At 43.1% G+C, this 27,987-nt stretch overlaps 7 protein-coding genes across 7 annotated transcripts; 3 read left to right on the top strand and 4 right to left on the bottom strand.

Moving 5' to 3' along the window:
* Positions 1-937: 937 nt before the first annotated feature.
* Positions 938-4,715, top strand: GL218_01771 (Respiration factor 2; the record flags this gene model as incomplete). Its single annotated transcript, XM_033578252.1, has 3 exons — positions 938-998; positions 1,202-4,570; positions 4,630-4,715. The coding sequence occupies 3 exons, from the start codon at positions 938-940 to the stop codon at positions 4,713-4,715; spliced, it is 3,516 nt and encodes a 1,171-aa protein (XP_033439285.1).
* Positions 4,716-8,884: 4,169 nt separating this feature from the next.
* GL218_01770 (Cytochrome P450 81E8) lies at positions 8,885-10,591 on the top strand (the record flags this gene model as incomplete). Its single annotated transcript, XM_033578251.1, has 3 exons — positions 8,885-9,087; positions 9,134-10,406; positions 10,454-10,591. 3 exons carry the CDS (start codon positions 8,885-8,887, stop codon positions 10,589-10,591), a joined length of 1,614 nt encoding a protein of 537 aa, XP_033439286.1.
* A 1,479-nt stretch (positions 10,592-12,070) lies between these two features.
* On the bottom strand, positions 12,071-13,228 carry GL218_01769 (putative l-ascorbic acid binding protein; the record flags this gene model as incomplete). The annotated part of the gene is made up of 1 exon (XM_033578250.1): positions 12,071-13,228. One exon carries the CDS (start codon positions 13,226-13,228, stop codon positions 12,071-12,073), a length of 1,158 nt encoding a protein of 385 aa, XP_033437890.1.
* Positions 13,229-17,753: 4,525 nt separating this feature from the next.
* On the bottom strand, positions 17,754-18,384 carry GL218_01768 (uncharacterized protein; the record flags this gene model as incomplete). Its single annotated transcript, XM_033578249.1, has 2 exons — positions 17,754-17,821; positions 17,895-18,384. 2 exons carry the CDS (start codon positions 18,382-18,384, stop codon positions 17,754-17,756), a joined length of 558 nt encoding a protein of 185 aa, XP_033437888.1.
* Positions 18,385-18,767: 383 nt separating this feature from the next.
* On the bottom strand, positions 18,768-19,948 carry GL218_01767 (NADH dehydrogenase (ubiquinone) complex I, assembly factor 6; the record flags this gene model as incomplete). The annotated part of the gene is made up of 2 exons (XM_033578248.1): positions 18,768-19,737; positions 19,821-19,948. The coding sequence occupies 2 exons, from the start codon at positions 19,946-19,948 to the stop codon at positions 18,768-18,770; spliced, it is 1,098 nt and encodes a 365-aa protein (XP_033437881.1).
* A 470-nt stretch (positions 19,949-20,418) lies between these two features.
* GL218_01766 (DNA repair protein rad5) lies at positions 20,419-23,937 on the top strand (the record flags this gene model as incomplete). Its single annotated transcript, XM_033578247.1, has 3 exons — positions 20,419-22,643; positions 22,698-23,780; positions 23,859-23,937. 3 exons carry the CDS (start codon positions 20,419-20,421, stop codon positions 23,935-23,937), a joined length of 3,387 nt encoding a protein of 1,128 aa, XP_033438348.1.
* A 613-nt stretch (positions 23,938-24,550) lies between these two features.
* GL218_01765 (Nitrogen assimilation transcription factor nirA) lies at positions 24,551-27,029 on the bottom strand (the record flags this gene model as incomplete). The annotated part of the gene is made up of 5 exons (XM_033578246.1): positions 24,551-25,190; positions 25,285-25,629; positions 25,691-26,010; positions 26,062-26,754; positions 26,862-27,029. The coding sequence occupies 5 exons, from the start codon at positions 27,027-27,029 to the stop codon at positions 24,551-24,553; spliced, it is 2,166 nt and encodes a 721-aa protein (XP_033437884.1).
* Between the last annotated feature and the right edge of the window lie 958 nt (positions 27,030-27,987).

Here is a 27,987-nt window from a genome sequence, read left to right as displayed (position 1 = left end):
GTAAGGTAATCCACTATCCACTATCCATTATCCACCACCAACGTTATTAAACCTTACCTGCCTTGAATCTCGGATGCGATGAGCTATGAAATCACACTGTGGCAATAACAGTCCGGTGTTTTGCCTTTGCCTTCAGTAACTGAACCCGACCGCAACACCCGGTTCGGTTTTGTTTAAGGTCCCCCGTCTGGCTATATTCTACCTTTTGTTTCCATCTTGGAACTTCAATTCGTTAGAATTACCTACTTCCATTTATGTTTTCTGTTCTTTATTTACCTTTTACCTGCTGACCTTGACATTGTCCAATTGGAAATTCGTTTCTTTGATTCCTTGAATATAGCAGACATCATAAATACATACCTACCTAACATATACATGCCAACGTACCTAACCTAACTTACATCAATATCCACAATATCATATATACCATACGTACCACATATAGAAGTTCAAGGGTTAATTTACACAGTACGGTTGTTGGACTGTAAAGATAGATAGGTTACGAGGTATTATGCAACAATCGAGAGGAAGGCCCAAGCTCTTTAGGTAGCTTCCTCGAAGCTCTGGCTGTCTAGGATTTTCTGGGATTTCTGCCCCTCCATACCTTCCCATAATACCTGAAGTACCCGACTAACTTGCTTGCCTACCCACTACTGTACGCCTAACCTCCCCAGTATTAGCCAATCCACCGGTCTAATTCCTTCCTAGGCGCCTCTTTCCCACTCCAAAAACCTCCCCACCACACAACCACACACTCAATCAACGTTCAATCGCTCGCTCGACTTTCCTCCCACTTACACCTAACCCTCAATTCCCGCCTGCCGTCGGTTCTACCTAAGGAACATATCTGCTTGCTTTCAATTCCACAGAGCCTCCAAGAGTTCACGGTAGTCGACGGTTGGAATTCCCCTCCATCTCTTCCGCTTTCCATTCAGTCATGTCCAACCCGTCGCCATCCGCTGCAGTCTCAGGGAACAATGTTGGCAACGATGACTCTGGTATGGTCCTCTTTCTCACCCCCCAAAAAAGGAGCTCCCAGTTGCCCCTCCATCCCCCCCTAATCCCCATCTTCTTATCTAGCTTCGGCGGCCACCAGCAACGGCGCTGTCAGTTTATTATACTAAACCACCTATGTTTTTAATCTCGAAGCCACCGATGTGACTAGACTGATCTATTTGACTGACTTTGACTATATGTAAAGCTTCATCGATTACGGTGAATACCACCACCACCACTAGTGCTCCCGCGCCATTTCCTCCGCCTAAAACCGACAAGCCTCGGCCTCACGTCTGTGCTACTTGTCAGCGCTCATTTGCCCGATTGGAACATCTGAAACGTCATGAACGTTCCCACACCAAGGAGAAGCCGTTCGAGTGTCCGGAATGCACACGATGCTTTGCTCGGCGAGATTTGCTCCTGCGACATCAGCAGAAGCTTCACCAGACAACGACGCCCTCATCGCGACCAAGAAACCGTCGTGAAAGTACTAGCAGTACTGCTACCGCTCAGAGCCGAGCTCGAAAGAACAGCGTCGCTAGTGCAAATGCCTCTGCTGCCGCCGCCAATAATGCCTCTATGAGACCTCGCGCGAATACCATCAGCCATGTGGATGGGAACCATATGCATATGATCGCGGCCGCGAATGCCCAGGTTGCGAGGACTCAGCAACAACACATGCCGCCAACCCACAGCCGACACCAGAGCCTCGTGGGATTGCCGCTGCATAACATGGATCATGGCTTTGCTGGTATGTCCTCAGTTATGGGTCATAGAGGCATGAACCATGGTCTTCCAAAGCTGGAAACGCACAGCATCAACATAGACTTCAATGCTGGTCTGCGTACGGCACCTCCCTTGCCATTTCAGCCGGAATATGATTTTGAAGGCTTGCTGTTCGGGCAGCCCGGCTCGACTATTAATCCGAATGCTCTTCACTACAACGAATCTCCTCACTCCATGTCCTTAGATCCCACGTCCCCTTTCGGTAGTGGGATGGATATGTCTACTCCTAGCCAGCACATCGACGACAGTTTTGACTGGTTGACGGGATTTGAGCATCAGATGTCGTTTAATAACCCGGCCGAGAATGCTGTTGATGGTTCATCTCCCTCCGCAATGAGCACTACTAGTCAGAGTGGTATTAGCGACGTGATGCTCGATGGATCTAACCCGACAAACGTGACATCGGCATCCAACTCTATGTGGCAACCAGCGCTTATGGGACCTCCCCAGGTAACGACACCATTCTCAATGGAAATGAACGGTACGGTGTTCCCGGATCTACTGAATGGAGCGCCAGTCTCTCCCCAGCCATCAGCTCAAAAAAGTATGAATGATATCTACTTCTCAACTCCGCCCCCATCCATGAGTTCTCTTAGTCCTTCCATAATGCCGGGTTTAACGACACATAACATGAATCAGTCCATCAGCTTCAGCACCGGTCCGGAGACGCCCACCTCGATCAGCGGTACCCACCAGTCGCATTCTCCTGTTTCAACCATCACGGATACCACGCGGAGTGCGATCGTCAGCGCACTGTCTCTGTGCGGCCCGTTTAATGGCCGTAAATACTCCTTCACGTCACCCAACTCACCGATGTCCCCACAGTTTCCTAATACTCCAGACAACGCAGCCGAAAGTGTAAAAGCTTTACCAAGTACCCAAGATTTACAACGATACGTTACTAGTTATTTCCGTTATTTCCATCCTCACCTCCCATTCCTGCATATCCCTACACTTTCATTTGATACTCCTAGCTCGGGTAACGGAAGATCAAATATCGTGGGTGGTAGCGGGTGCCTCGTTCTATCGATGGCTGCTATCGGTGCTCTATATGAAATGGAGCGTCCCCAGTCGAAGGAGTTGTTTGAGATGGCAAAGAAAATGATTCAATTATATTTGGAAGAGCGAAGGAAGGCTGATATGCGGAAGGCTGATTTCCGGCGAACCCCATCGTCTGACCAGGGATCCCAAGGGCCGGAGTCATCTATTCATACGCCGCTATGGCTAGTGCAAGCAATGCTTCTTAACGTTGTGTACGGACATAATTGCGGCGATAAGACGGCAAATGACATCGCCTCGACCCATTCTACAGCCTTGGTGAGCCTTGCCCAAGCTGCCGGGTTGCTTCGACCACTAAAGCTGGATTCGATTGAAATTCGGGAAATCCAAATGAATGATGCCGAGGGTAACTGGAATGGAGGTATCAAGGCCGAAACCGAGGAACAGGCTGAGTGGTTGAGGTGGAAAACTATGGAGGAGCGGAAGCGCACCCTCTACGTTATTTTCATCCTCTCAAGTCTCCTGGTCACCGCCTATAACCATACCCCGGCGTTGACAAACTCGGAAATAACACTGGATCTTCCTTGTGATGAAGAGTTTTTCGCAGCTGAAAGCGCCGCCGCTTTCCAGTTGAAGGGTGGTGTGCGAGTTGCTGGACACAATAGAACGACTTTCCATGAAGCTTTAAGTGAGTTGCTTCGTACTAACGAAAAGCAGCAAAAGCTAGCATTTGGTAACGGGCAACACTTAAGTTCGGCAATTCAGGTTAACGACATCCCACCAAGTGAGCTTAAACCCAGTACTCTTGGCTGCTTGGTGTTGATTAATGCGCTTCACAACTACATTTGGGAAACCCGCCAGCGCCACCACAACAAGATGTGGACTAATGAAGAAACTGAGAAAATGCATCGTCACATCGAACCAGCGTTGAAGGCATGGCAGTCAGCTTGGGCAAGCAACCCACATCACAGCCTTGAACGCCCGAATCCCTTTGGGATGGGACCTCTTTCCGCCGATTCTATCCCCCTGCTTGATCTAGCTTATATACGATTATTCGTAAACATGTCTCGAACTAAAGAGAAGTTTTGGCAAAGAGATTGGGATGGTCTAGCGGATGAGCTCTCTCGCGGTACCGAAGTTATCCAACATGCAGAACATTCTCCATCATCCAATGCAGAATCCGGGACGGACCCGTCTGACGCTTCCGCCACGAGTTCCATTTTCATTGATTCACCCCCAACGCAGTCATCATCTCCCGAATTTTCTGCTATGAAGTTTCCTTCGCCCCTAACACCACAGCTGCCCCAAGGTCATGGATCTAATAGTCGGGTGATAACTCGCCGAGAAAAGCATCTTCGCAAGGCAGCTTTCTATGCTGCTGACTCTCTATCCATGTCTGATAAGCTAGGTGTCAATTATGCCGACTTCACTAGCCGCGAACTTCCAGTACAGTCAGCGATGTGTTCCTTCGACTGTGCACAAGTTCTTGCTGAGTGGGTTGCTACGCTCCAGGATCGCGTCGGGAGGTATCTTGGTGTGCTTGGGAAAGATGAAGTCGACATGGGAGGTGTTCCGGCCATCATGCTTCTCGAGGATGAAGACGTTAAGCTTATCCACAAAATCCAGGAGCTTCTCTCCAGCGCTGAAATGAGGATGAATATGGATATTGTGAGCGGCGCTGTCAACGGCAGCATTGATTCTCGCCTCCAGATGGACAGCTATGGCGGGTACGCGGCAAAGATCCTCAGAGTCACAGCATATATGCTTGACAAGTCCGCTATATGGCCTGGTAAGCAATCATTTTTTAATGGGCTGACATGAAGGTTTAATATACTAACTCGTTTTCAGTACTTCATCTGATGGCGAATTGTCTCGAAAGTCATGCTAACTTCATGGCGTCGCGTGCTGACAAATCGGTTATTGCCAGTGAGTAAGAATCAACCCTGGATTTAATATAGGCCACCAGCGTCATCCTTTCAATCGGATATTTCAGACCTCAATTATCCAAGGACGTCTATCCCCGAAAACAATCGATCCGGATTATATTCCTGTGTAATTCGCACTGTTATGTGGTGAAGGCGAGTGGTCGATCCATGCTCCTGATAGGTGGCTTTTATTGCGAACTACCATAGTGCCCAGAAGTTCAGATTACTCGGTTTAGCATTTTCGCAGCAGACAAGCAACGAATAAGCCAGCCCTATGTGGATTTCTCGCGAATCTGGTTTGCCTCGCAAGAGCTACGCTGAGGGGTCGATACGATACATCTGGAACTAAAACACACAACGACGAAAAGAAGAATCCAATGATGGAAATAGCAATGAGGCGTATGGTTGCTTTTCTGCAAGGCCTCGTTTAGGTTTGAAAATCTGTTATGGTAACGATACTCTGTCCCTCGAAGTATTAATAGATTCGATTCGGAGGAATCATGGTATTATGGCATGAGATGGCATGAGGCACGACCAATACGCTTGAGATGATTTTATACCCCATCGATGGTTCAGGGCTACGTTAGGGAAAGGTCACCGAAGCAGACGCGCTTAATGAGGTACGGGCATAAAAAGCAAATATAGATGGATCACTTTAGACCGTAGCCCCTAAGGGCGTTTGTAGTTGGGCCACGCTCGGTTGATCATCAAAAGCGTTAAGAGCTTACGCAAAGCTTACAGATTCTCTCCGAATCCATTCAAAACATAGAAGAGATTCAGAGTACAATTACTCGCCAGGCGACGATGGCCGTGAATTCTCAAGCGGGTGGGATGTTCATGAAAACAGACATGTGTATATGGATTATGTGGGCTCCGCCCAATCGGTGCAGCTTAAAAATTATTGGTGTATTGTCAGCGGCGGTGTTGATGGGTTACGGAGTTGTAGGAGTAGTAAATTACCTAGGTTAGGTATGTTTTTGTGCTAAAATTTGCATACATCGTCGGTTCTAAAATGTGATGTGGCATCTGTCAATCTCTGGCTTAAGCTCCAATTTAGAGAGTAAAGGGCCATTACCTACCTGCGTGCTGCACATTACGATCCTTCGGCTCTGTCGAAAATGTATATAGATGAAATAAAATGCGTTAGGTATGCAACATTTGACTAGTATTGAACTTATTTCATTAACTATGCAATCTCCATATGAAGTTTCAGATAGAGGCGTATGGTGCATGCCCATAATCACATCATTAATATATCAGTATATTATGATCTTATTTCTTATTCATTCATCTGTGAAGTCAATAAAATTCCTAGTTGTCAATATCGTTGACACAATATCCTCTTCCACCTAGGATAGGGGTTCATCTTTCTTGGATCCTACCCCTGAATTTGAGTCTAGTAGTTAAATCTGTCTTAAAAGTTGCCCCCCTTCTTCCCTCTCGGGATATTATTTATAGAAAAGGCTAGAGATAGTTGAGCGCATTAGAGCATATTGAACGACTTGCGATACTCATATTAAGGGGGAGGCCTTGAGGTTTATTCAATATAACATGTTAATAGTTCTATGCACTTATGATTACATTTCCCAGTAGCAAATCAGTAATATGATACCAACTGTTATCTTGCATTCAACACTCTAACGACATTAGAAGCTATTTGTAATCTTTCATTCTTTAACTTGTCCATTTTCAAGCTTGAGCATGATATACATAGAGAAATAGACCTTGTGCGTGATCGGAGTGAAGTTGATTGAGTTAAGATTGTTTGACACGCCCGTAGTGGTCTTAGTGACTTAGGTAACTAGAGTTTAAGCTTAACTACCTCGCGTAGCGCATCTGTGAAATTCATCACATTAGGTACCTCTGTTGTATTGTGTACGTTTTAGTGTAGGTACAGGGTGTATTTACACATGTGATATATGACAATTTGTCCTGACTCTTGCTTATCCACACCCCTTTGCCATCATATCTTTGATGACTGCGATTTGTCAAGAGTTTATCGGCAAGCCTGTAGTATGGCTACCTCTTTGCTCTTGGTGCAAGCGACCTCAATGATTGGCCCCCCAGCCTTTGGAAGGAGAGGCTGGTAGGGGTATCCTTGTACGTGAATATTTGTGTAGAGTCTGGCGAGACAAACATGTCTGGATGGTAATAGTGCAGTTGCATAGGTCGTAGGGCATGTGTAGCATGTGGGTAATTCTTAACGAAATGAGAGTCGCCCTCCTCTTCCAAGTTGGTGACGGTCTTGTGTTTTATCGGTTCCCAACGTGTGATCAAAGTTGATTGTGCTGTTCAAGACTATTTTGTTGTTGGAATTGCCATTTTTTACTTTTGGGCATATTAATGTAACCCGCGCCATCCTATGGCTTATGGGATCCCATGATAGTTTGTGTTAGGTAGTGAAAAAAGGCGTTATTAACTTTATGTTTGTACATGTTGAGATTATGTAGCTCTGTTGGCGTAGCCAGAGACATGTTAAAGACTCTTCCGTGGCTAGTAACAAAGTAGTACTATGTTACGTTAGGTATAGGTGGGTTAAAGGTTAGGTTCCTATGCTATTGGTTAGACGAGATGTAGGAAATATTTTAGGGATACAAACATTTAAGCGACCATTCGCGCGTCTAGTCCATGGATTGCATCAGCCTTGTCGGCCTCGTTATCCTTGTCGGCCTGGTAAGCCTCATCGGCCTCGTGAGCCTCAGGAGCCTGGTCAGGCTGGTCAGGCTGGTGGGCTCATTCTGATAATAACGCCATAATGTGTAGTGGATTTTGATTATCTCTTCGAACTGGCATTTCATTTGTTGCTTGGATCGGTCTTCGCCGCGGCATCATCCACGTTAGTGTTCAATACGAAGATCAACCTTGTCGTGTTTAAAGAGGTAAAGATAATTAAATAGCCAAGATGCTAGCATAGCTTTAGTTGCTATCTCATAGGATGATTTTGGCTTTTGGCTTGAGGGTATTGTAAATATTTAGGGTTGAAATTAATTTTGTTAAGTAGATTAGGTAGTTAGGATATAGTTAAGTGTGTTAGGTTAAGTGTTAAGTTAAGTGTTAAGTTAGAAATGATTTCGCCGACTCTTGGAATTAATGAAGGCGAAGGCAATAATTATGCCGGGCGGTCAAGGACACGAAAAGAAAACATTTTCACGGTAGGAAGGTACGTCTAACGCTTTGACCTTAGGTACGAAGTGATTTCTGGTCACCGGGATACCTACGTAGATGCCTAATACAAGTAGTAAAACCTCAGAAAGAATCTTTCTTTACCTAGGTAAGGTAAGTGCGCAACGAGACATCAGGTATATCGTACCGAAATACCCCGCGACTTCCGTAGGTGCCTAGTAGTTGGGTACATTCTCTACAGTTATCTGTCACTACATACCTTAGGTACCTAGGTAGGTACATTACAAGTTTCGCTGATGATCTATGTGATTCTGTGTTAGAGATGGCAGGATCGTTCATGCTACCTTTTGTCATCTTACCATGTTAATTAACAACTAGCTCCATTATTGTTGCTAGAAATAAACAATCTAAATTTACATATTGAATTTACCTTTTCTTCTATATTGGATTTGTAGGTAAATATTAGGTAGTTATGTTAAGGTAGGGGTAAGGATTAACAGAGTGACGGGAATACCCCTATCAAATCTGAATATTTAATGGTCTTCAAGAATACTTAAATTAATAATGGATAATAATAATAATAAAACTAATAGGTTTATACAAGCAATGATTGGTGACATCGTATATGGGAAATAACAGGTAGTGATGTATCATACTAGAAGCTATCCACAATATGCCACGTAGGAAATAGACACTCATATGTCAGCAATCAAGAACAAAAGCGGAATGTGATGGAGTTCGACTTGACACTTTTGCCCAATCAATTCCACCTAGTCGACAGGATATATGAATGTTTATCTGTTGTCAGCATCACGTAGAGACAGGGAGCTTATTTCCAGACTACACCCATCCATCGAATAAAATAGCAAATAATGCTGATTTTATGATAAGCAGTGCAAAAATTCGAGTGTCTTTCGAATATCTATCCAGTAATCCCTACTAGGTTTTTATAATTACATGGGATCATATACGACTTTCCTAGCCTAGTACCTCGATATGAAAATCCCTGGTTGATATATTAGGGTTGCCATACCACATTATCAGTTAATCAAGCAATGCATAACACTACGCGTAATGAGAGGATGGAGCCCATGTCAGTTAACACCCAGATCGGGGTCGTGTTTGTCGTCTTTACTACGCTCGTTTTTCTCCGAGTATATACGATCGGTAGTCGGGGTAAAGAGCTCCCACCTGGCCCCAAGACAATACCTATTCTAGGAAACGCACTGAACTTCCCTACCTACTTTCCTCATATCAAGTAAGCTATTTTAATAACTATATGTTACTCATGCTTAAATTTTCAGATTCTCGGAATGGGCTCGTGAGTATGGGGAGATTTACTCGCTTAAAGTTTTAAACGGGACGATGATCGTTCTCTCTTCTGCGACGGCTATCAAAAGTGTTCTTGACATCAATGGGTTGAATACAGGCAATCGACCTGAGTCTACTATAATACGGCGGGTAACCAATGGCAATGTCCAAGCATTAGAGGATATGGACAGGCCAGCTTGGAGGCGTAGTCGAAAAGCTATGCATATTTTTATCACGGAATATATTTTAGGGTCACACACTCAGGCTCAAGATGCCGAGTACTCGCAGCTTATGAACGACATTCTTGAAGATCCGAAGAATACTTTTGAGCATATCAGTCGAATGGCTGTAGGTGTACTAATCACAACTCTCTATGGATCTAGGGTTCCGAAATACCGGGGCTCAGAAGCAGAAACATATTTCCGCGGGGTCAAACTGATGAATAAAGTCACTGACCCCGGGGCTCATCCGCCAGTCGACATCTTGTGGCCGTTGAGATATGTTCCGAAACGTTGGGCGTACTGGAAAAGACTCGCCGACATGACGCGAGAGACCTGTGCTCAAGTCTTTGATCCGCTTTATAAGCAATGTGAACGTGCGATAGAGCTAAATAAGAAAACTGGATGCTTCGTCGAGTATTTAATTATGAATCAGCAACAGCTAGGCATGTCACACCCAGAGATCACCGGCTTAGCCGAGGGCTTGATGGATGCTGGCGCAGAAGCTACCGCTTCATTTCTTCAAAGCATCATATTGGTTCTGATTAATTACCCTCATGTACAAGAGAAAGGCCAAAAAGAGATTGACAGCATTATTGGCGGCGATCGGTGGCCGGCCTTAGACGACTACGACAGGTGTCTATACATTCGCGCAATTGTTGAAGAATTATTTCGATTTAGGCCAGTTTTCCCTGTAGGTATTCCTCATAGAAGTGCGAAGGAAACTTACTATAAGGAATACCGTATCCCGGAGAACTCAGTCATCTTCATGAACATATATGGGCTTTTCCACGACCCAGACTTGTACGATGACCCGGAGACATTTGATCCCGAGCGATTCCTAAAGTCTCCTTTTGGGACGAAAAAAGGAGTGGATACAGGGGCATATAGGAATAACCTTGCGTTTGGGGCTGGGCGGCGGATTTGTGCCGGAGAGGAATTGGCTCGTCGGTTGATCGCACAGAATGTGATGAACTTGCTTTGGGCGTTCAGCTTTAAAAAGGACGGTTCTGGGACAGGGGGTATGGATATTGATTCTTATTCTAGGGTAAGCCATTCTTCCCGATTTTATAACTCGTATTGACGATCATCTAGCCAGGTATCGAACTTGCGCCGAAGCATTTTACGTGTGATATTACACCACGATCTAAGGATAAAGCATGTGCAATTAAGAACCGGTTTGAGAAAGCATTTCCCATTGACGCCAACAGCTCTATAGGAGTTAAAGAATAACCCCCAGTCAGTTTGTGATGGAATGAAGGATAGTATAGATCATACCTAGCTGAAAACAGTGGTGGGAGCTATATTATCCAGAGGCTATCCGTTCAATAGGGGTAATACAACTAAAGTCTTGAGGAGCCATTAGATCAATATTAGGAATTCCATCTACGATCTATAATAGAAGTTTATAGCAATACGTATTGTAATAGCAGCGATATATATTTGGTATATTGCTTCTATCATTTATTTATTATCAATTCTTGCGCTTCCTTGGACATTAGCTTGCAGAGATTGGTGGAGGCGTCCCTACACTGGAGTTACGGACAATAGGTGGCTGTCTAATCAATCATCCGCTACTTGGATCCTACGGAAGATAGGTACTTGCTGTAGATATTTTAGGATCTGTTGTATACTCGGATCATATGAAAGGGGGCGTGGAGGGTGAAGGCGAAAAAAAGGAGCACAAAAAAGGAGAAATACATGTAACACCGGGGATTCGCTGGTCGTCGCTGATCCAACTACTAATCTGGCGTAAGATCAGATTGTTTTAGTACGTGGGGTTGACAGCGCCTGGGAGGTAGTCATTCGTGAAGTTTAGTTCGGCTCTTAATAGAATGTATAGCTTCGGATTTATGAACTTTTAAAGGATAACAAACTGTTTGCATTGTGGGGCTACGTTGGTAATTGGTAATTGACAGCGTAAGAAACTATCATCTTACACATATAATGAAAAGATGATGCAATTCATGATTACCAGCGGCTTCACGTTGCAATTGTAGACTATCTACTTGGTACCGGAGGTATTCATTTCATTTTGGGGGTTAAGGGTTAGGGTTGAGGGTTAGATCCTCATATATCTAACCCTGTAACTACAATCTGATATAACTAGCTATATTCCTACAACTCTTCTCAATTACGATCCATATCTATTTCAACAGCAACAACAATAGCAGTAGTAGTAGTCGTCGTCGTCATTTTTGTGTTGGTTATATTGCTACAAGCGTACCAATTACTCTTCAGCCACACCATCTATTTCTTATGAAAAAAGATAAAGGAAGTAAGACAGCTTTAGCAAGAGGTAGCCAAGTGGTACCTTTACCCGTGCCGTAGAGCGGCTAGCTTGTATATGTACTACTTCAGCTATTGCGTACCAATACCAGGTAGTCACAGAATAGCCTATGAATTGAAGTAGAAATTAATCCTAGCCAAAGGGAAGATACCTATAAGACCACATAGTCTTAAGCTTCAATTACCCTTATTATAGAATCCGACTGAGAAAATCAATAGACGTGATAAAGAAATATCTCAATTTTCCTTTGACCCAGATCCACGTCGATAATAAAATTGGCTAGATTCGAGTTCAGTCGTGGAAATGGTTCCAACGAAATGACGGAGATCAAAGGGGTTCTACTCCTTTTTTTAAACCCGCATACTCTTTATGAAAAGCTATTGTATACCTACGTTAGCTCTACTAGCATAAAAAGCATAACTTCAAAAAAAGGGGAAAAAAAGACTATTGGATAGTGAAGGCTCACCACCAGGAATTAACGCCGCAGCGTACATGACCAAATTGATCGGCCGCAAGTCTTCATCCGCCGCGTTCAGGACCTTGCCTTCCCAGGCATCTAGCACTGCCTCAGCAGCCATATGTAACGGTTGAGCCGGGTCATCAACGTAGCATTTGATCCCAAGACAGCCGCCAAATTCGCGAAACGCAAGCCGATACGAATGCTTCTTGTCGGCGCTGACGGGGCTCTGGGCTGCGGGCAGGAAGCGGTTACGCGCGATGGTGAGGCCCTGCTTGGATAGCTCGCTTGACCATGCTGCTTCTTTGTCAAAGTGGCTGATCCATAGGCTCATCCCTAGATCAAGCGGGTCCCCTGATAGAGATTTGGGATGGTCGGCCATGATACGACGGTAGTGTTCAATCTCTGTATCCAGCGTCGATGAGCTTAGGCTATCGGTAGTATTACTTTTATTGAAGTGCTCGGCTGTCTCTTGTAGTAACTGGTACACTACAAGTCCGTCTACATCGTCGAGGTTCCCTTTACTGTTGACCAGCACGCGGAGCATATCCGTCGATATCTTCCACACCATGCTCTCCTGACCACCTCTCTCGGTCATGAAATAAGGATGGATGGCCTTAGCTAGTTGTACCGCGAGATCATTCCAATGTGGTTCTTCTGTTGCCAGGGCTAGCCGGTTCAGTGCGAACATCCACAAGGTCAGATAGTGATGATATTGGCCGTCGCCATCGGGACCCTCAGCGTTAAGCTTCCCGATCCGCAAACCGCCCTTCAAAGGTTGCTCGTCGGTCGCTCCGCGGAGGCGCGAAGTCCCATCCCGTGTGCGACCGAGAACAGAATGGACTTTGTCTGCCAGTCGTCTGGCTAATTCTAAGTAGAGTTTCTGTGAGTGGATACCGCCTTTCTCATGGGATAGGGTGATAAAGTTAATGACCCCGAAGGCGTCGGTCCAGAGGTATCTCCCATGGTGTCCCCCAGCTCCGGGTTTTGCAGGAGGCTTCCATGATGTAGGGTTATGCGTATCTGTAGGATAAGGCCCGTAGACCTTGCGCATAGCACCTTCGAAGAGGGCTAATTTCTTGGCTTTAGAGTCAATTTCGTTAGATGCATTATACAGCGCCATTGAGGATGCTCCACGAAATGCTAAGGAGAAGAATGAACGTAATCTGGGTGGCTTTGAGAGACGCCGTACACGGCTGTAACCAACTCCCTGAGGGGGAAGCATAAATGTTGAAGATTAAAACATAGAGGCAGCAATATTGTCTGTAGTAAAATCTAACTCCCGGTCCCCAAGATGCTTAAGTCGCTCTTTGTTTGGTTACTCGAGTAAAAGGGGTGGAGAAAAGTCTTGTTGCCGCAAGTGACGCAACGATTACGATCTGGTAGGCAATAACCGTATAATCCTACCTTACACCATTAATTTCATATAGTGACGCTACTTATAGATTGCTATGACAACCCTTCCAAACCTACCGAACATTTTCAACACTAAAATAACAGGGCCGCTCTATGCTTGACAGTATTTGCAGGAGTATCGCCTATTGCACGACTATAACCCCAAATTATAGTTAAAGGGGGATGAATTCATTCAGCTTCGAATCAGCTTCCTTCAGATCGGTGATAAGACATTTTATTCTATTACAAGGAAACAATGTTAAGAGATACTTGTCGTGCCTTCACAGAATACGTTTCGTTAGTGGTTCAACGTTTTTGTTTGTCACCATTAGTGACAAGATTAATGAATTAGGAGTAACTATAGTATGATAAAAATATGTTGTCTATCATTTTGCTACGGAACTATGTCGTTATTCGTAGTAGCTATCGGGTATACATCGTAATTGGTCAAAGTTCAAGTCTTTGTTTATAACAGCAGCCTTGTTCTGTAAATAATATCTTTGTCGCTTTTCGTCTAGTTAGTTAAGTAAACTATTATAACATACTGATATAATATCATATATAATCGAGCAAATTCCCCAGTGCTTCTGATAATTAATCCAGAAAAAAACAACATCATCTACTCATTTATCACGATCAATATCAAATTCGCCTACGATGACTTTTCCCGACGAACATAACTGTGGCTTCCCTAACTGGTCAACTGAGATCATCCAAAAGGTAGCAAGCCATTTCACGACACCATCTCAATTGCTTAACTACGCCTGCATATGCAAGCGTGTGAACTCTGCAATCGGCCTCAGGGAATATTTAATTAATGATATTCAATGCTTTCAGGCCAACAGGAGTCAGTATGGTTTATTTTGTTGGACTTGCGTCGTCAATTCGAACCATCAAATTCGAGATCAAATTCGAGTTCCCGACAGGGCAGGGAAACAAGATGTATTTAAACGTCCGTATCTTCAAATGAGGTCCCCAGGGTCATATATACCCGTTCTTAACTGGGCAATTGAGACAGGCGTGGATATTAACTTGATTAAAGAGATCATCAACACTTACTCGAGGATTTGCCCTGGTGCGCTCAACGGCCTGTGGCATCCTCTTATTAGGAATCGCACGGAGGGAGACGTTTCCCAAAATCTGTCAAATAGACTTTTCCCTTCGCCCATGCTTGTAGCCGCTAGATCAGGACGACTTGACGTAATAAAGACACTCGTCGAATCCGGCGTTGAAATTAGAAAACAGAACACCGTCGAGAGTATTTATCGATATGATACAAGTCCACAGTACACCGTTGGGAGTATTTATCGATATGATATAAGTAGATATACTAAAGAATATTACTTTAGTGCATCTGCAGAGATGAATGCATTTGCCCTTGCTTGTGAAGCCGGCGAGGAGGTCGCACAATTCATGATTCTAAATGGGTTAGATCTAAGATATGAAGATCTATGGTGGCCCGTCGAATTTGGACGTACGCAGGTTCTTGAGACTCTTCTCCAAAATCCACTTTTCAAAACCGGCGAGGGCCAGCAAGCCATCAATAAAGCGCTTTGTTGTCTTGTTTACGCATCTACAATATATCCTATTAGGGATTTTAGCGTTATCAAAACACTTCTTGATACTATAACTGAACCGACCTTCGATAAGATAGAGTGGTTTGAAAGCTCGACTGCTCACGTCTTGCGGAATGAAAGAAGTCATTACAATGATGCTCTGAGCATGTATCTATTTAACCATTTCAAAAACTCGGGAACCCAGTCAATTGTTAGCTTCCGAATTGCTCGACAGGCTGCTCGCAGCGATGACTTCCTGGAAATCACGAAAGCTATACTGTTGGAGGCCGAGCGGTCAAGAAAAGCTAGAAACGGCAAGGGATTATCCTGGATAGATTGTATAATGAAAAAGGCCATAACGGGCCTTTGCCTTCGTACTGCAATGTGTATCGTCAGCTCTGGGTATAGGTTTCCTAGTGTCCGTCTCTGGGAAGTTATTGGAAGATACACTTCGCTTCCTTCCGCTGTTCCTTGCGAAAGCATAAAATATACCAAGCAACTTGATTTGATTGACGTTCTTGTCAACTCTGGTACTTCCGTTAACGAGCATCTTGGAGGATATAGGTTGACCCTGTTAGAGCATGCACTATGTTCGGCAACTAGAAAATCAACAACTAGAGACGGCCGACAAGGGCTAGACTGTCGCGTGGCACTTAGACTAATGCACTACGGCGCTGACACTACAAAAGTCAGAGAACATTTAGTAAAATCCTGGCTTGAAAAGCTTTATTATGATAAGGACCTAACGGATTATTTCTTCCATAAGATATCTCGTCAGAATGATCTCACGACCCCAGGGCGTGAGATATTTTCTCAAAAAATCTCAAGTGTAGATTCTCCTCTGTATGTTGACCAGGTTTATGCCATGGCGGTGATGATGAGGGGCAGGCGCTATCTTAAGCGTTGTTTAAAAAAGGTACTATTGCCACTTTTGGGGCAAGATAATGAATAAGAAAAGACTTACCCATTAAAGCTATCTTGAATAGGCTAAATTAATCCGTCGGAGACATATTTTACGCTCAAACTTTTGGAAATTATTATAGGAAATTGATAAGTAAATGATAAATAATTGATAAGTAATTGATAAGTAATTGATAAGAAATTGATAAATAATTGATAAATAATTCTTCCATAAATGATAAGAAATTGATAAGCTGATAAAAGATTGGATGTTTCCGATAGATTTTACCGTGCGAGCCTGCGAGCACGTGAAAACGCTTGCGCGAGCTTGCGAGTGCATGCGTTTTCCTAAATTTTATAGGTTTATTTTATTAAAACTTATCTCAACTAATTTAAACTAGAAATTTGAAAATGGTTCGGGGGGAAGTATTTTTTTTAACCACATAATTTTTTAATTAATTATACCTCGGTACATTTTTTAAACCATTTTTTAATTTTTAATTTAAAATAATTTTAAACATTTTTTTTTATTTAATATAATAATAATTAAATTAAAAATATTAATTTTAAATAAATATTAATTTAATCATTTAAATAAATTATTATATATAAAACGTATGCGTTTTAAGTTAAAATTAATTATAACATTATAATATAATATTATATAAACATATAAAAAAAATAAAAAAATAATAAAAATAAAAAATTAATTTTAAATAATTAAAATATAAAATATTTTAAACGTAATTATAAATAATTATAAATATAAACGCGTAAATATAAACGTATAAATATAACGTTTTAAAATTATTATATATTTAAACGTTAAAATTTATAATATTATAACATAATATCGTATAAATATATAAAAAAAAACAAAAAATTAATAAAAATAAAAAATTAATTTTAAATAATTAAAATAAAAAATATTTTAAACATTATTATTATTTATTATATTATTATTAATATAATTTTATTAAAAATTTAATTAAAATTTTAAAACGTATATTAATTTATTTTATATTATACAAAATTAATTAAAGTTTAAAAAACGTTTTTTTTATAATTTATAAATATAAACATATAAATTAAAAGTTTTATAACGTTTATAACGTTAATAAAAAAAATAAATGTAAGTAAAATTTACTTTTTAAATTTTAATTTTAATATATTAAAATAAAAAATAAAATAAATAACATTAATTTTTATTATAAAAAATAATTTAATAATTTTTAAAAAATATAAATTATTAATATTTAATAAAAAATAATTAATATTTATTAAAAAAAAACGTTTTTAAAAATTATAATTTATTATTACTTTTAAAATAAAATAATAAAAAAAAATTTTATTTATTAAAATTATTTTAAATAAGTTAAATTAATATAGGTTTATTTTATTAAAATTTATTATTTTAATAAATGTATTTACCATTTATAAAACCGTGTAATAAATATAAATTAAACAAAAAAAAAAATTTTAAAAATAAACGTTTTATATTAAAATTAATAAGTTTTAAAGTTTTTTTATAAATTGTAAATGGTTTTTAATTAACGCGTAACGTAAAAATAAAAGTTAAAAAATCAAATAAATTATTTACATTTTATAAAACATTTAATGTAAAATAAAAAGTAATTACTTAAAATATAAAAGTTAAATATATACAAATATTTGGGTTAAAAATCCATGATATAAACTCCGACATTGATTTTGTGATATTTATATAAGGTAAGTGGTAAGTATTTTATGCCAAGTATCGACATATCGACATGTGCTCTTATACTTTCTATCTTATCCTTATGCTCCATCCGGCTTCCAATCAGGTGGTGCAAGTTCTACGCCATCTGGGACGAAACCTGGGGCCACTATCATACCGCAATTAGTTATGAAATTTATTGACAGGGGTAGTTAGTATATAAAGAGGGATAATATTCTTACCGGTAGTGCCGACTAAAGTCCACTTCCCACTTGAAAGGGCACTTTGCCATGTCCCTTTCGGAATGACCACCTGCGGCTGCTCGTTGTTGAAGATATCTGGTCCGAGCACCTTGTCTACTGGGGGCTTGCCATCGTTGTTTGATAGGGACAACGTTAGCGGTGCGCCTGCATAGTAGTGCCAAACTTCGACAGCGTCGACACGGTGCCAATAAGATGACCCTACCGCGCCTTCGAGTAAATAGTAAATGGCGGTGCTGGCAGACCGAGTGCTATTGCCTGGACTTCTTGTAACCGAGTCGACATCCTCAAAGGTCTGTACATAATAACCCTTCTCGTCATTAGGGATGAGTTTGAGTTGTGCAATCACCTCCTGAGCGCTGCGCTGATTTATTGGGATTGATGAATCGTATTGCACACTAGCAGCGCGAGACCCTATCGTGCTTAGGAGCAACAAGCCCAGTGGGCTGAGGAATGCCGAAGTAAGAAGCATTATCCAATGTTGCCGTGGCTAGAGACACGGGATGCGGAATAGAAGGCAAACAGGAGGTCAGTAGCAGAGATGGCGGGTGAGAAGAGTAAGATGATATAAGTTTTGGTTAACTAGTAATAATAACTATGGGTTATAATTAAGATGAAGACAACCTTAATGCTGACAACGACCGTGCGCTAAGGCTCTTATTGGATATATATACGGCGACTGCTTACGGGGATTCATTTAATAGTCTAACCTAGACTGTTATAGAAACTGGGGAATAAGTAGGTTACGTAGGTTAGAACCGCGGAACACAACATGAGTTTGACTATAAATACAGAAGAGCGCTTACAAGCAATTGACCATGCTGTTCATACAAGTTAAATGTGTACCACAATGAATTAAATTTGTCTCGTCTTTATTGCTCTCCATAACCGCCACGGAAGTTTCCAACTGCTGCTCACTGTAAAGGGATCGAAGTTCTGGGCTTCAAGCCTTGTCAGGTAATCGCTAGCTGGGATGCCTTCCAGCATGACGTTAAATCCTCGTTGGAGGTCTCGTTTAGTGTCATCGTCTCCATGAGTCGCTAACGGGTATTCATGTTGCTCTTCGCCATGGTGTTCGTATTCATGGCCAGGGCTTTGCCCCGCGCGGAGGTTTTTCAACATCTCTCTTGCAGTGATTAAGTGGTCATTAGCCCGGGTCGCGACTTTGAAGACAGCATCTTGGAAACCATCCGCACGAGGGCCATTTCGGTAGACATCTTCCTCTTTCAAACCCGTCTCCGCCATGACATCTAGCGGTAGTAATAGGACTGGGTTCCTACCATTCCCTACACTAGCTCCATAAGGTGATTTAACAGGCGGCGAGGGGGCTGCTAAAACCGGGACGCCTCGAAGGATAGCCACAATACCACATGCTTTTCCGATATGACTAGCTAAATGGTCCATATGCATGGAATTAATAGAAAGTGCTGCTAGATTCGAATACATCAGCGTTGAGTATGTGTTCTCTGCGTACTCCTCTAATGAAGCCAGACTAGTGAACGGCTTATTATCCATATACTGTTCCCGAGTATTAATCAGGCGCAGTAACCAGAACTTGATAGAGCTTGGAGTGCCACCCATCTCAGTAAGCTCCGAGATAACCTTATGCAATAAGATCATAATAGGTTCTTTTGGGGGTTTGCCGGCAAATGTGTTGTTAACAGCATCCCGCCAGAATTGCATCCTCATCAAACCAATGGTGGGGTTTGATACAAGCTCTGGAAGCCGAACCAGCTCAAGATTAAAAGCTCGTAACGCATCATAAGCATCCTGTCTCTGTTTAGGTAGAATATTCCGAATTAAATAAGAATCGTAGTCGGACTGTCTATTACAATTAGAGCGATTCATCTAAAGTATTCCTCCTGGGAGAGAGCGCCAAAAAATAAAAATAAAAAATAAAAATCCTACCTCAGCTGTGCAACACAATACTGCCTTGCCTTATCTACATCAACATCGGTTACATAAGATCTCTGTGAGAATCGTAACTGATGTCTAGGCCATCGAAGGCCTAAACGTGCTCGAGTCGCACGATACATAAGAAATCGATGTTATATCAAATAATCCATTGTATTTATAAGTTCGAATCGCGAAGTGAAAATCCTCGCTATGTTAATTTTTTTTCGGAGTTAGTAACTTTGGTTTGGCATAAAAATGATATCATGCTGCGGGATGTGGGGGACTTTCCCACTTTAAACTTTAAATTGAAACGCGGTCACATGATGATCGCGTTGAAAGAGTCGCGTCTTGATCTATTAATTACTAATTGGAAAGTTTTCAGCGGAGCGCGTTTCTATGCTTGCCGTGCTGCCGTAGTACGTAGTAAAAAAAAAGTTATAGTAAGAACCAAGATCGTCGCTACTTCCACTATTCGATCTTTTGTTACCAGTAACATCCTCTCATTCTCCATTATCCGTCGAATTTTCCCAATCACATCCCCTTTGTTAACCGACTACTTATACGCATAGTTCACTACGCACGACCTAATGGGCATTCCAATGAGCTTATCATGAGTATAGAAGATTCGGGAGAACCCCCCGCTAAAAAGAGGAGGTTTTTCGCAGATCCAGAGGACGAGAATAGTTCAAACCGACACTACCTACAGAACACGTCTTCCCTCGTAGAGAAGACTATCGACGATGTTACCAACCAGGTATCGACAACGAGCGCCTCTAGCGCGTGTTCGGTAGAGCCCACATCTGCAGCGGATCAAGGAATGAACTTTGACGAGAACACGTTCCAAAGTATTGTGGGAGACAATGTTGACCCGGAGGCCTTAAAAACTATTGGCGAAAACTGCGGGAATGACCTTGGACGGGCTGTTAATATGTATTTCGATGGAACATGGAAGAAATATCGCTCTCAACAATCCGTAAACAAGACTGCTGCGCTTTTCCTGCCGAGGAATTCTTCGGCCATTGTAAGCGATAATTCTAAGGAACCTGACCCCCCGCCGGCACGACCCGGACTGTCGCAATCAATACCTAATAGCCGGTATATTGGTGCATTTGGTGTTGAAGGATGGGCTACTCGAAGCGGAACAAACCTACTAAATCACGGAGATATCGTTAAGATCGAGCGCCAGAAGATTCAGCCGCCAGGCGCATCATTTAAAGCGAAGAACAAGGGGAACTCACCTCTACCGACCCGAGTAAATTCTGCTGCTGCTAGACGGGTCGACGTTATCGTGCGATTCACCGATTCTCGAGGGACGGAAATTGGACGGCTGGCCAAGGACACGGCAAACTGGATATCTTCGCTGATGGATCAGAAAGTATGTAGGTTTGAAGGCAGTTGTGTATATGCACCGGAGAGACTAAGGACAAACGATACCGTATTCCTCCAATTACGGTGCTTCTTAATGAGGTCTGCCTTCCAGAACACAGGATTACATATGTCAGACAACCGCTCAACAGGTCTTTTCGAGGAAAAGGAAACTCATGAGGAGCGGGACTTACGCTTACGACAAGTAGCACTCGTGCGGTTATTTCAGGAGATCAACCTCGCGCCGTCAAGAGTCAATGCAGCCGCAGCTAGAAGTACGCGACAAGATCTTCTTGGTGCTGCTGAGATGGCTGAAAAAATTAGTAACGATGTTTCCAAATCTGCAAACCCTGGTTCATCACCACCATCGGAGGATGCCGAAGATGGCCAGGAACTCGAGCAAGATCAGCTTGATGCTCTATACCGAAAGGCTCAGTCATTTGACTTCAACACACCTGAGGCCGAACCCGCTGAATCCTTCGATATGACACTTCGTCCATATCAGAAACAGTCATTGTATTGGATGTTAGCCAAAGAGAAAGACCGGAGGAATGAGGTTCGTGGGACATCAATGCACCCTCTCTGGGAAGAGTATTCTTGGCCTACTAAGGATGTCGACGATCAAGAAGTTACTCAGGTTGATGGCCAACCTAATTTTTACATGAACCCGTACTCGGGTGAGATGTCATTAGACTTTCCTGCCCAAGAGCAACACTGCTTGGGTGGTATCCTTGCTGATGAGATGGGTCTCGGTAAGACGATTCAAATGCTAAGTCTCATTCATTCGCACAAGTCCGAAGCAGTAATACAAAGTGCAGGCACATCCCTCAGTTCTGTTAATGGTTTACGGAAACTTTCTTCCAGGTCTGGTATCGTTTCAGCACCTAAAACTACCCTTGTTATTGCTCCGATGTCACTACTTGCACAATGGCAAAGTGAAGCAGAAAATGCATCCAAAGAGGGTACTCTAAAGTCCATTGTCTATTATGGCACTGAAAAGATTGATAATCTCCAAGCCCTCTGCTGCGATGCTAATATTTCCTCTGCCCCTGATATTGTAATTACGAGCTATGGTGTAGTTCTGTCCGAATTTACTCAAATCACTTCCAAGGCAGGCAATAGAGACTCGCACAATGGTCTATTCTCGTTGGACTTTTTCCGGATTATCCTCGACGAAGCTCATACTATCAAAAACCGCCAGTCGAAGACTTCAAAAGCATGTTATGAACTTTCAGCTACGCACCGCTGGGCTCTCACAGGAACTCCCATCGTAAATCGGTTGGAAGACCTGTTTAGTTTAGTCAGGTTTCTTAGGGTTGAGCCATGGAATAACTTTTCGTACTGGCGAACATTTATCACCGTCCCATTCGAGTCTAAGGATTTCGTGCGTGCCCTCGACGTGGTGCAGACGGTATTAGAACCCTTAGTGATGAGGAGAACGAAAGACATGAAAACGCCCGAGGGACAGCCGTGAGTTATGATATGCCCATTATATTCAAGTATTATGATACTAATTTTATCTAGTCTTGTCCCCTTGCCCCCGAAGTCAATGGAAATTGTTGAAGTTGAACTCTCGAAGGCTGAGCGGGATATTTACGATTACGTATTTACTAGAGCCCAACGTACATTCTCCGCCAACTTCGAAAAAGGTACGGTCATGAAAGCCTACACCACTATATTTGCTCAAATCCTCCGTCTGCGCCAAACATGCTGCCACCCAACCCTGGTTAGGAACCAGGATATCATCACCGAAGAGGAAGCTGCCGGAGCGGAAGCCGATGCAGCCGCAGGTCTCAGCGACGATATGGACCTCCAGTCCCTCATAGAGAGATTTACGGCGACTACGGGCGACGAGAAAGATGCAAATGCTTTTGGTGCTCATGTCCTTCAGCAAATTCGGGATGAGGCAGTAAACGAATGTCCTATCTGCTCAGAGGAGCCGATGATTGATCAGACGGTCACCGGCTGCTGGCATTCTGCTTGTAAGAAATGCCTGTTGGATTTCATAAAACATAATACGGATCGCCACCAAGTTCCAAAATGTTTCAACTGTCGCGAGCCTATCAACAGTCGTGATCTATTCGAAGTAGTTCGGCAGGATGACGACCCAGAAACGATACAGGCCTCGCCCAAGATTAGCTTACAGCGCTTAGGTTCGAATGAGTCCTCGTCAAAAGTTGTCTCATTAATGCAGCACCTACGTCAGTTACGCAAGGAGCACCCACGTATAAAATCAGTCGTCTTCAGCCAGTTTACATCCTTCATGTCACTCATCGAACCCGCACTCACGAAAGCTAATATGCGATTCCTTCGTCTCGACGGTTCTACCAACCAAAAGACCCGCTCCGCCATTCTAAATGAATTTAGGGAGTCTAGCAAGTTCACCATCCTACTGTTAAGCTTGCGGGCTGGTGGTGTGGGACTGAATCTGACCCAGGCGAAGCGTGTCTTCATGATGGATCCTTGGTGGAGCTTTGCCGTGGAAGCCCAAGCCATCGATCGTGTGCACAGGATGGGCCAAGACGACGAAGTTAAGGTCTATCGATTCATCGTCAAAGACAGCGTCGAGGAGCGGATGTTAAAGGTCCAAGACAGGAAGAAGTTTATGTGAGCACCCATGTTTTCCCCCTTTATTATCATTATCAGACGAACGCAATATAAGTTACTAACGTGTTGCTTTTCCAGTGCTACTTCCCTGGGCATGATGAGCGATGAAGAAAAGAGACTCCAGAGAGTCGAGGATATCAAGGAATTGTTAAGCTGATCTGGATACTGTGAGCTGTAAAGGATAGGTTAAGTCAATTTTTTCTTACCCTATATATAGAGTACCTAGGCATATTCAGCGTGCCCTTTGGTAAGAACGGATAAGCAATTAGTTCGGTGGCATCCTGGCTTTTAGATTACAGCTATAGACAGCATCAACTTAGGACCCTCCACCTATATGTTAAAGGACATTCAAGAGCTTGAGAACTCAAGTAGTATAGCACTTGGAATAATGATACGAATGTTAAAACTAACATGATAGTCGACTTGAAGCGTTATTCACTTTGCTTACCAAAGCACATATAGTTATATCTACACTCATGTCCCAAATCCGTCCTTGTCATTATTCCGTAGTTCTATGGACATTTAGAGGTTTCAAATCTAATCTTTGTCAGCTGATCAACTCTCTTCGAGGTCCAATAGGTTTTGATAAATCAGCGGTATTATAATTAGGTACATATACATAGCTCGTCACTATAACGAAGAGTAGCAGCTCATATATCGTAACTCATATCTTAGCTCATGTAGCAACTATAGGCTACCTAGGTACCTAGGTAGGTATATGTTTCGCTAGAAAATACCCGGGAGCGCATGTTGGATAGTGTCTATATAAATCACGACCCCGAGGACAGCTCCTCCACCGGACTACTAACATCGCTCAAGTCCTCGACGTTGCGATCGAGGGACAGCTTCTCGTACTCTCTTAACAGATAATCCAACGTGTTTTTGCTAGGGTTGGTGGCTTCGGTATCGCGCGTCATGATGGGAGCAACCCACTGGGCCTGGACGTACTGCATCATCAGGGGCATCTCGTCGTCGCCAGGCCCCTGGGCGGAGAAGAGATGCGTGCGCATGAGGTCGAGGTCGTTGACTTTCATGCGGTCGCGTAGGAGCCGGTACACGAGCACGGCGATGTGGTAGTTGTGTCCTTGGTCGTAGAGTCCCTTGGCGCAGAGGATCAGGGTCGACCGCAGGGACTCGAGGCTGACGGGGGGCGAGAGCGCGGCTATGGCTGGGGGTGCGACGATGCCGGATTTGTCTATCTTTTGCAGTGTTGTGTCACCTAGGAACATGAGCCAGTGCATTAGGAGAGGATCGTACGACTCGAAGCTGTGGCGTAGGTAGTATAAGCGCAGAAGTGTCTCCAGGCGTACTTCCGCGTGCGTGATGATGTTGTGCCAGGTTAGATCCAGTGTATAGCCGGATCCTGCCAGGAACCGGACAAGAGTGATGATCGTGCCGTAGTATTCCATACTGAAAATAATATAGTTAGAAAATCGTATAGTATATTCGTGCGATCGGCCCGTAGAAAGGTCATAATAGTATGAAGATGTAGGATCGAACTTACTGGATTTTGATATGATCCGGAAGCACTATCTTCGTAGGCGAGAGGACGTCTGGGAGATTGACGAACCAGTTATCCAGCCTAGACTTACACTCCAGCGCCTTCGCGACGTCAATGCGAGGCGGCTTGCCATTCTCAAACATTTCCAGAGCCATTTCATTCATCAAGTGCCGCAACTCGAAATTCGCCTTGACGACGTGGCCCATATTGACTGAATACAGCCTGTGGCTCATTGGATAGCGAATCCAGGTCTGGCCATAGAAATCGGGGTCGGCTTCGGGATCCGGTAACGGGTATTCGGGAGGTTTTTTTAGATGAGGCGTTGCGGCAAAGTAGAAGCGCTGCCAGCTATGTATTGTTAGTAAAGGATGGTATGTGGAAAGGGGGTTTTTTTTTTTCATTTACATACGCTTGCCAGGTATAGATCCCCCACGCCGTAAGAGCTCGTACTTTTCGTAGTGACTCGTCGTTTGTACCCGCGTGGGGACTAAACAGGTCCATTTCCTCCGACATAGCCATAGCTTGTAGTAAATATGAAGTGCCAACCTTATCCATGGCTGTGGTGAGAGCTACGATGCCTAGTATTATAGCGGCCTGGATCGTTGGTAGACTACCGGTATTCCTTTGGCTTTCGAGTTCCCAGAGCCTTTTTGCTTCGGCCAGGAACTGGTAACCGAGAGTTTGCGGAACCCAAAACTTGGTACGGTCGGGGACCTCGCGACACATATGCTGGATAGTGTCAGTTGGATGTATCAGCTATAGCCTATATACTAGACTTACACATGCAGCAGCGAGCACGGAGTTAACTAGCAAAGATGAACAGAAGCGAGCCCGTCCCGAAGCCATGTCTTTGATGAAGTAATCCATATGGAAAGCTGCCGTCCAAGGATGCTGGTAGTATAGGTAGGAACTAAGGAGTCTTCTTAAAAGGTGATTGTCCGATGTTACGTTAGTCCACTTGGAGATATTCACGTCGTCGAAATTAGGCTCGACGACTTGAGCTGCGTGGTAGGGCTTGAGGTACCGCTCATCTCCATACCCTTCACGTTGCGAGTCACTTTCAAAGCCATGGGAAGGAGGAGCACGAAACGTGGTTTCATAGACGAAGGAGCGTAGGTAGAGATTGTCCGATACCAAGATAGAAGGAGGCATGTCGTGTATATAGGGGAATTCGTATCGGCGGCGAGCCTCAGGGGCTAGCGAGAGCTGAATTAGGAGATCACCATCCCTTGCGTGACGTAGAATAGAACCGACATCATTACCAGACCGGATTCTCCGGAGGATCTCGTGAGATTCGGTTTCGGATTTTGTCTGGAGCAGACCGAATAATTCCTCGTACGGGGTTATCCGGTTCTGCAATTCACTGTGTTTTCGCTTTAGGGCCTGGGAGTGAGTCTCTGTAGGAGCTGTGGCGTATCGACATTCGGTGTCATGTCTCACGCAGAGGCTACACTTTGGGCGCTGAGCGTTACACTGCGTACAAGGGGTTGTCAGTCGTGATACATTACACCAGATTTGGGGAACACTTGTTTATAATAATGAGAGATATATTTCAAAGATCTTCAAGACAACTTTCTTACTTTTGACTTCCTCCTTCTACATGCTTCACACGCGGCTGTAACTTGTCTTCTCCCTTTAGAACCGGCGCCCGCAGCGGCACCTTGTCCCGAACCACCTGCCGGGGCCGGTGCAAGTGGAACAAGACGGCGTTTTTTAGGGCCAGAACCGTTTGGTCTTTCACGTTCCATGACTAGAGGGAATTCCCCGTTAGCTTGGTAGGAAAAAACGCCTACCAAGACCAAGGGCAGCAACTTGTTTGTGACGCGACTTATGAGTGTCACCAGCCCTCCACCAAAATGTTATCTGCGGAGTTTTTTCCGGCCATCTGTTCGCAGGGGATTCAACGATGACAACATGTACCTCTCCAGCAAGAATTACTCGACGAGATACATATTAAAGCAGGCTAGGGGGTCAGCCATAGCCCTGCATAGCTGAGTCCCCTAGGACCCTAGCCTAGCCACTTTAGGGATAGATTACTACCAAGTCTCCACAAACTACCGTTCTTTTCGAATTGGTTCGTTGTGTAACATAGAACTAGTTTGACATTATCGCCTACGTTTTTACGAGATTTCGAGATTTTCAAGACTGCTCGGAGTTGAAAGAGTTAAGAATTCAACGTTTTTGCTAGTCGAATTGATTATTAAAAGAAAGCTAAATTTAGATTTAATAGACTAAAGTTGTTTTTATTAAGCTTGTTTCAAGATTTTGACTCTTATCCAATCATTTTTAAGTAAACCGCTCAAAATGGTATAAAGTGGGTCAGGGTACCGGTTTGAATAGCCTCAATATATTTCGTAAATCTCTAGCAAACAAGTAAAAGGAAAGTTATGTTACAAAACAGCAACAATATAGAAAGACTCGAGTTTAGAATTAGTTTTCTATACAGCTCTATTAATATTATAGATACTATATTTTAACCAACAGTTAATTATTAAACACATAAACTAGATTACATTCGAGAAAAATTCTGCGAGCAACTTAATACTTAATAACACTACTATTATGCTTTCTTTGATCCAAGTCTTTCCGAGAAATATAACTTTATTAGGTCTTGCAACATATTCATGACTAAAATTGACTTAACTATTCGTTGTAGAAGCAGTGTCAGATTTCTACCTAGCGAGGTCATATAAGATAATACCATAC

This window comes from Daldinia childiae (genome assembly GCF_008694065.1).
Source record: "Daldinia childiae strain JS-1345 chromosome Unknown Scaffold2, whole genome shotgun sequence".
Taxonomy (NCBI): domain Eukaryota; kingdom Fungi; phylum Ascomycota; class Sordariomycetes; order Xylariales; family Hypoxylaceae; genus Daldinia; species Daldinia childiae.
This window is presented reverse-complemented; position numbering and strand designations above follow the sequence as displayed.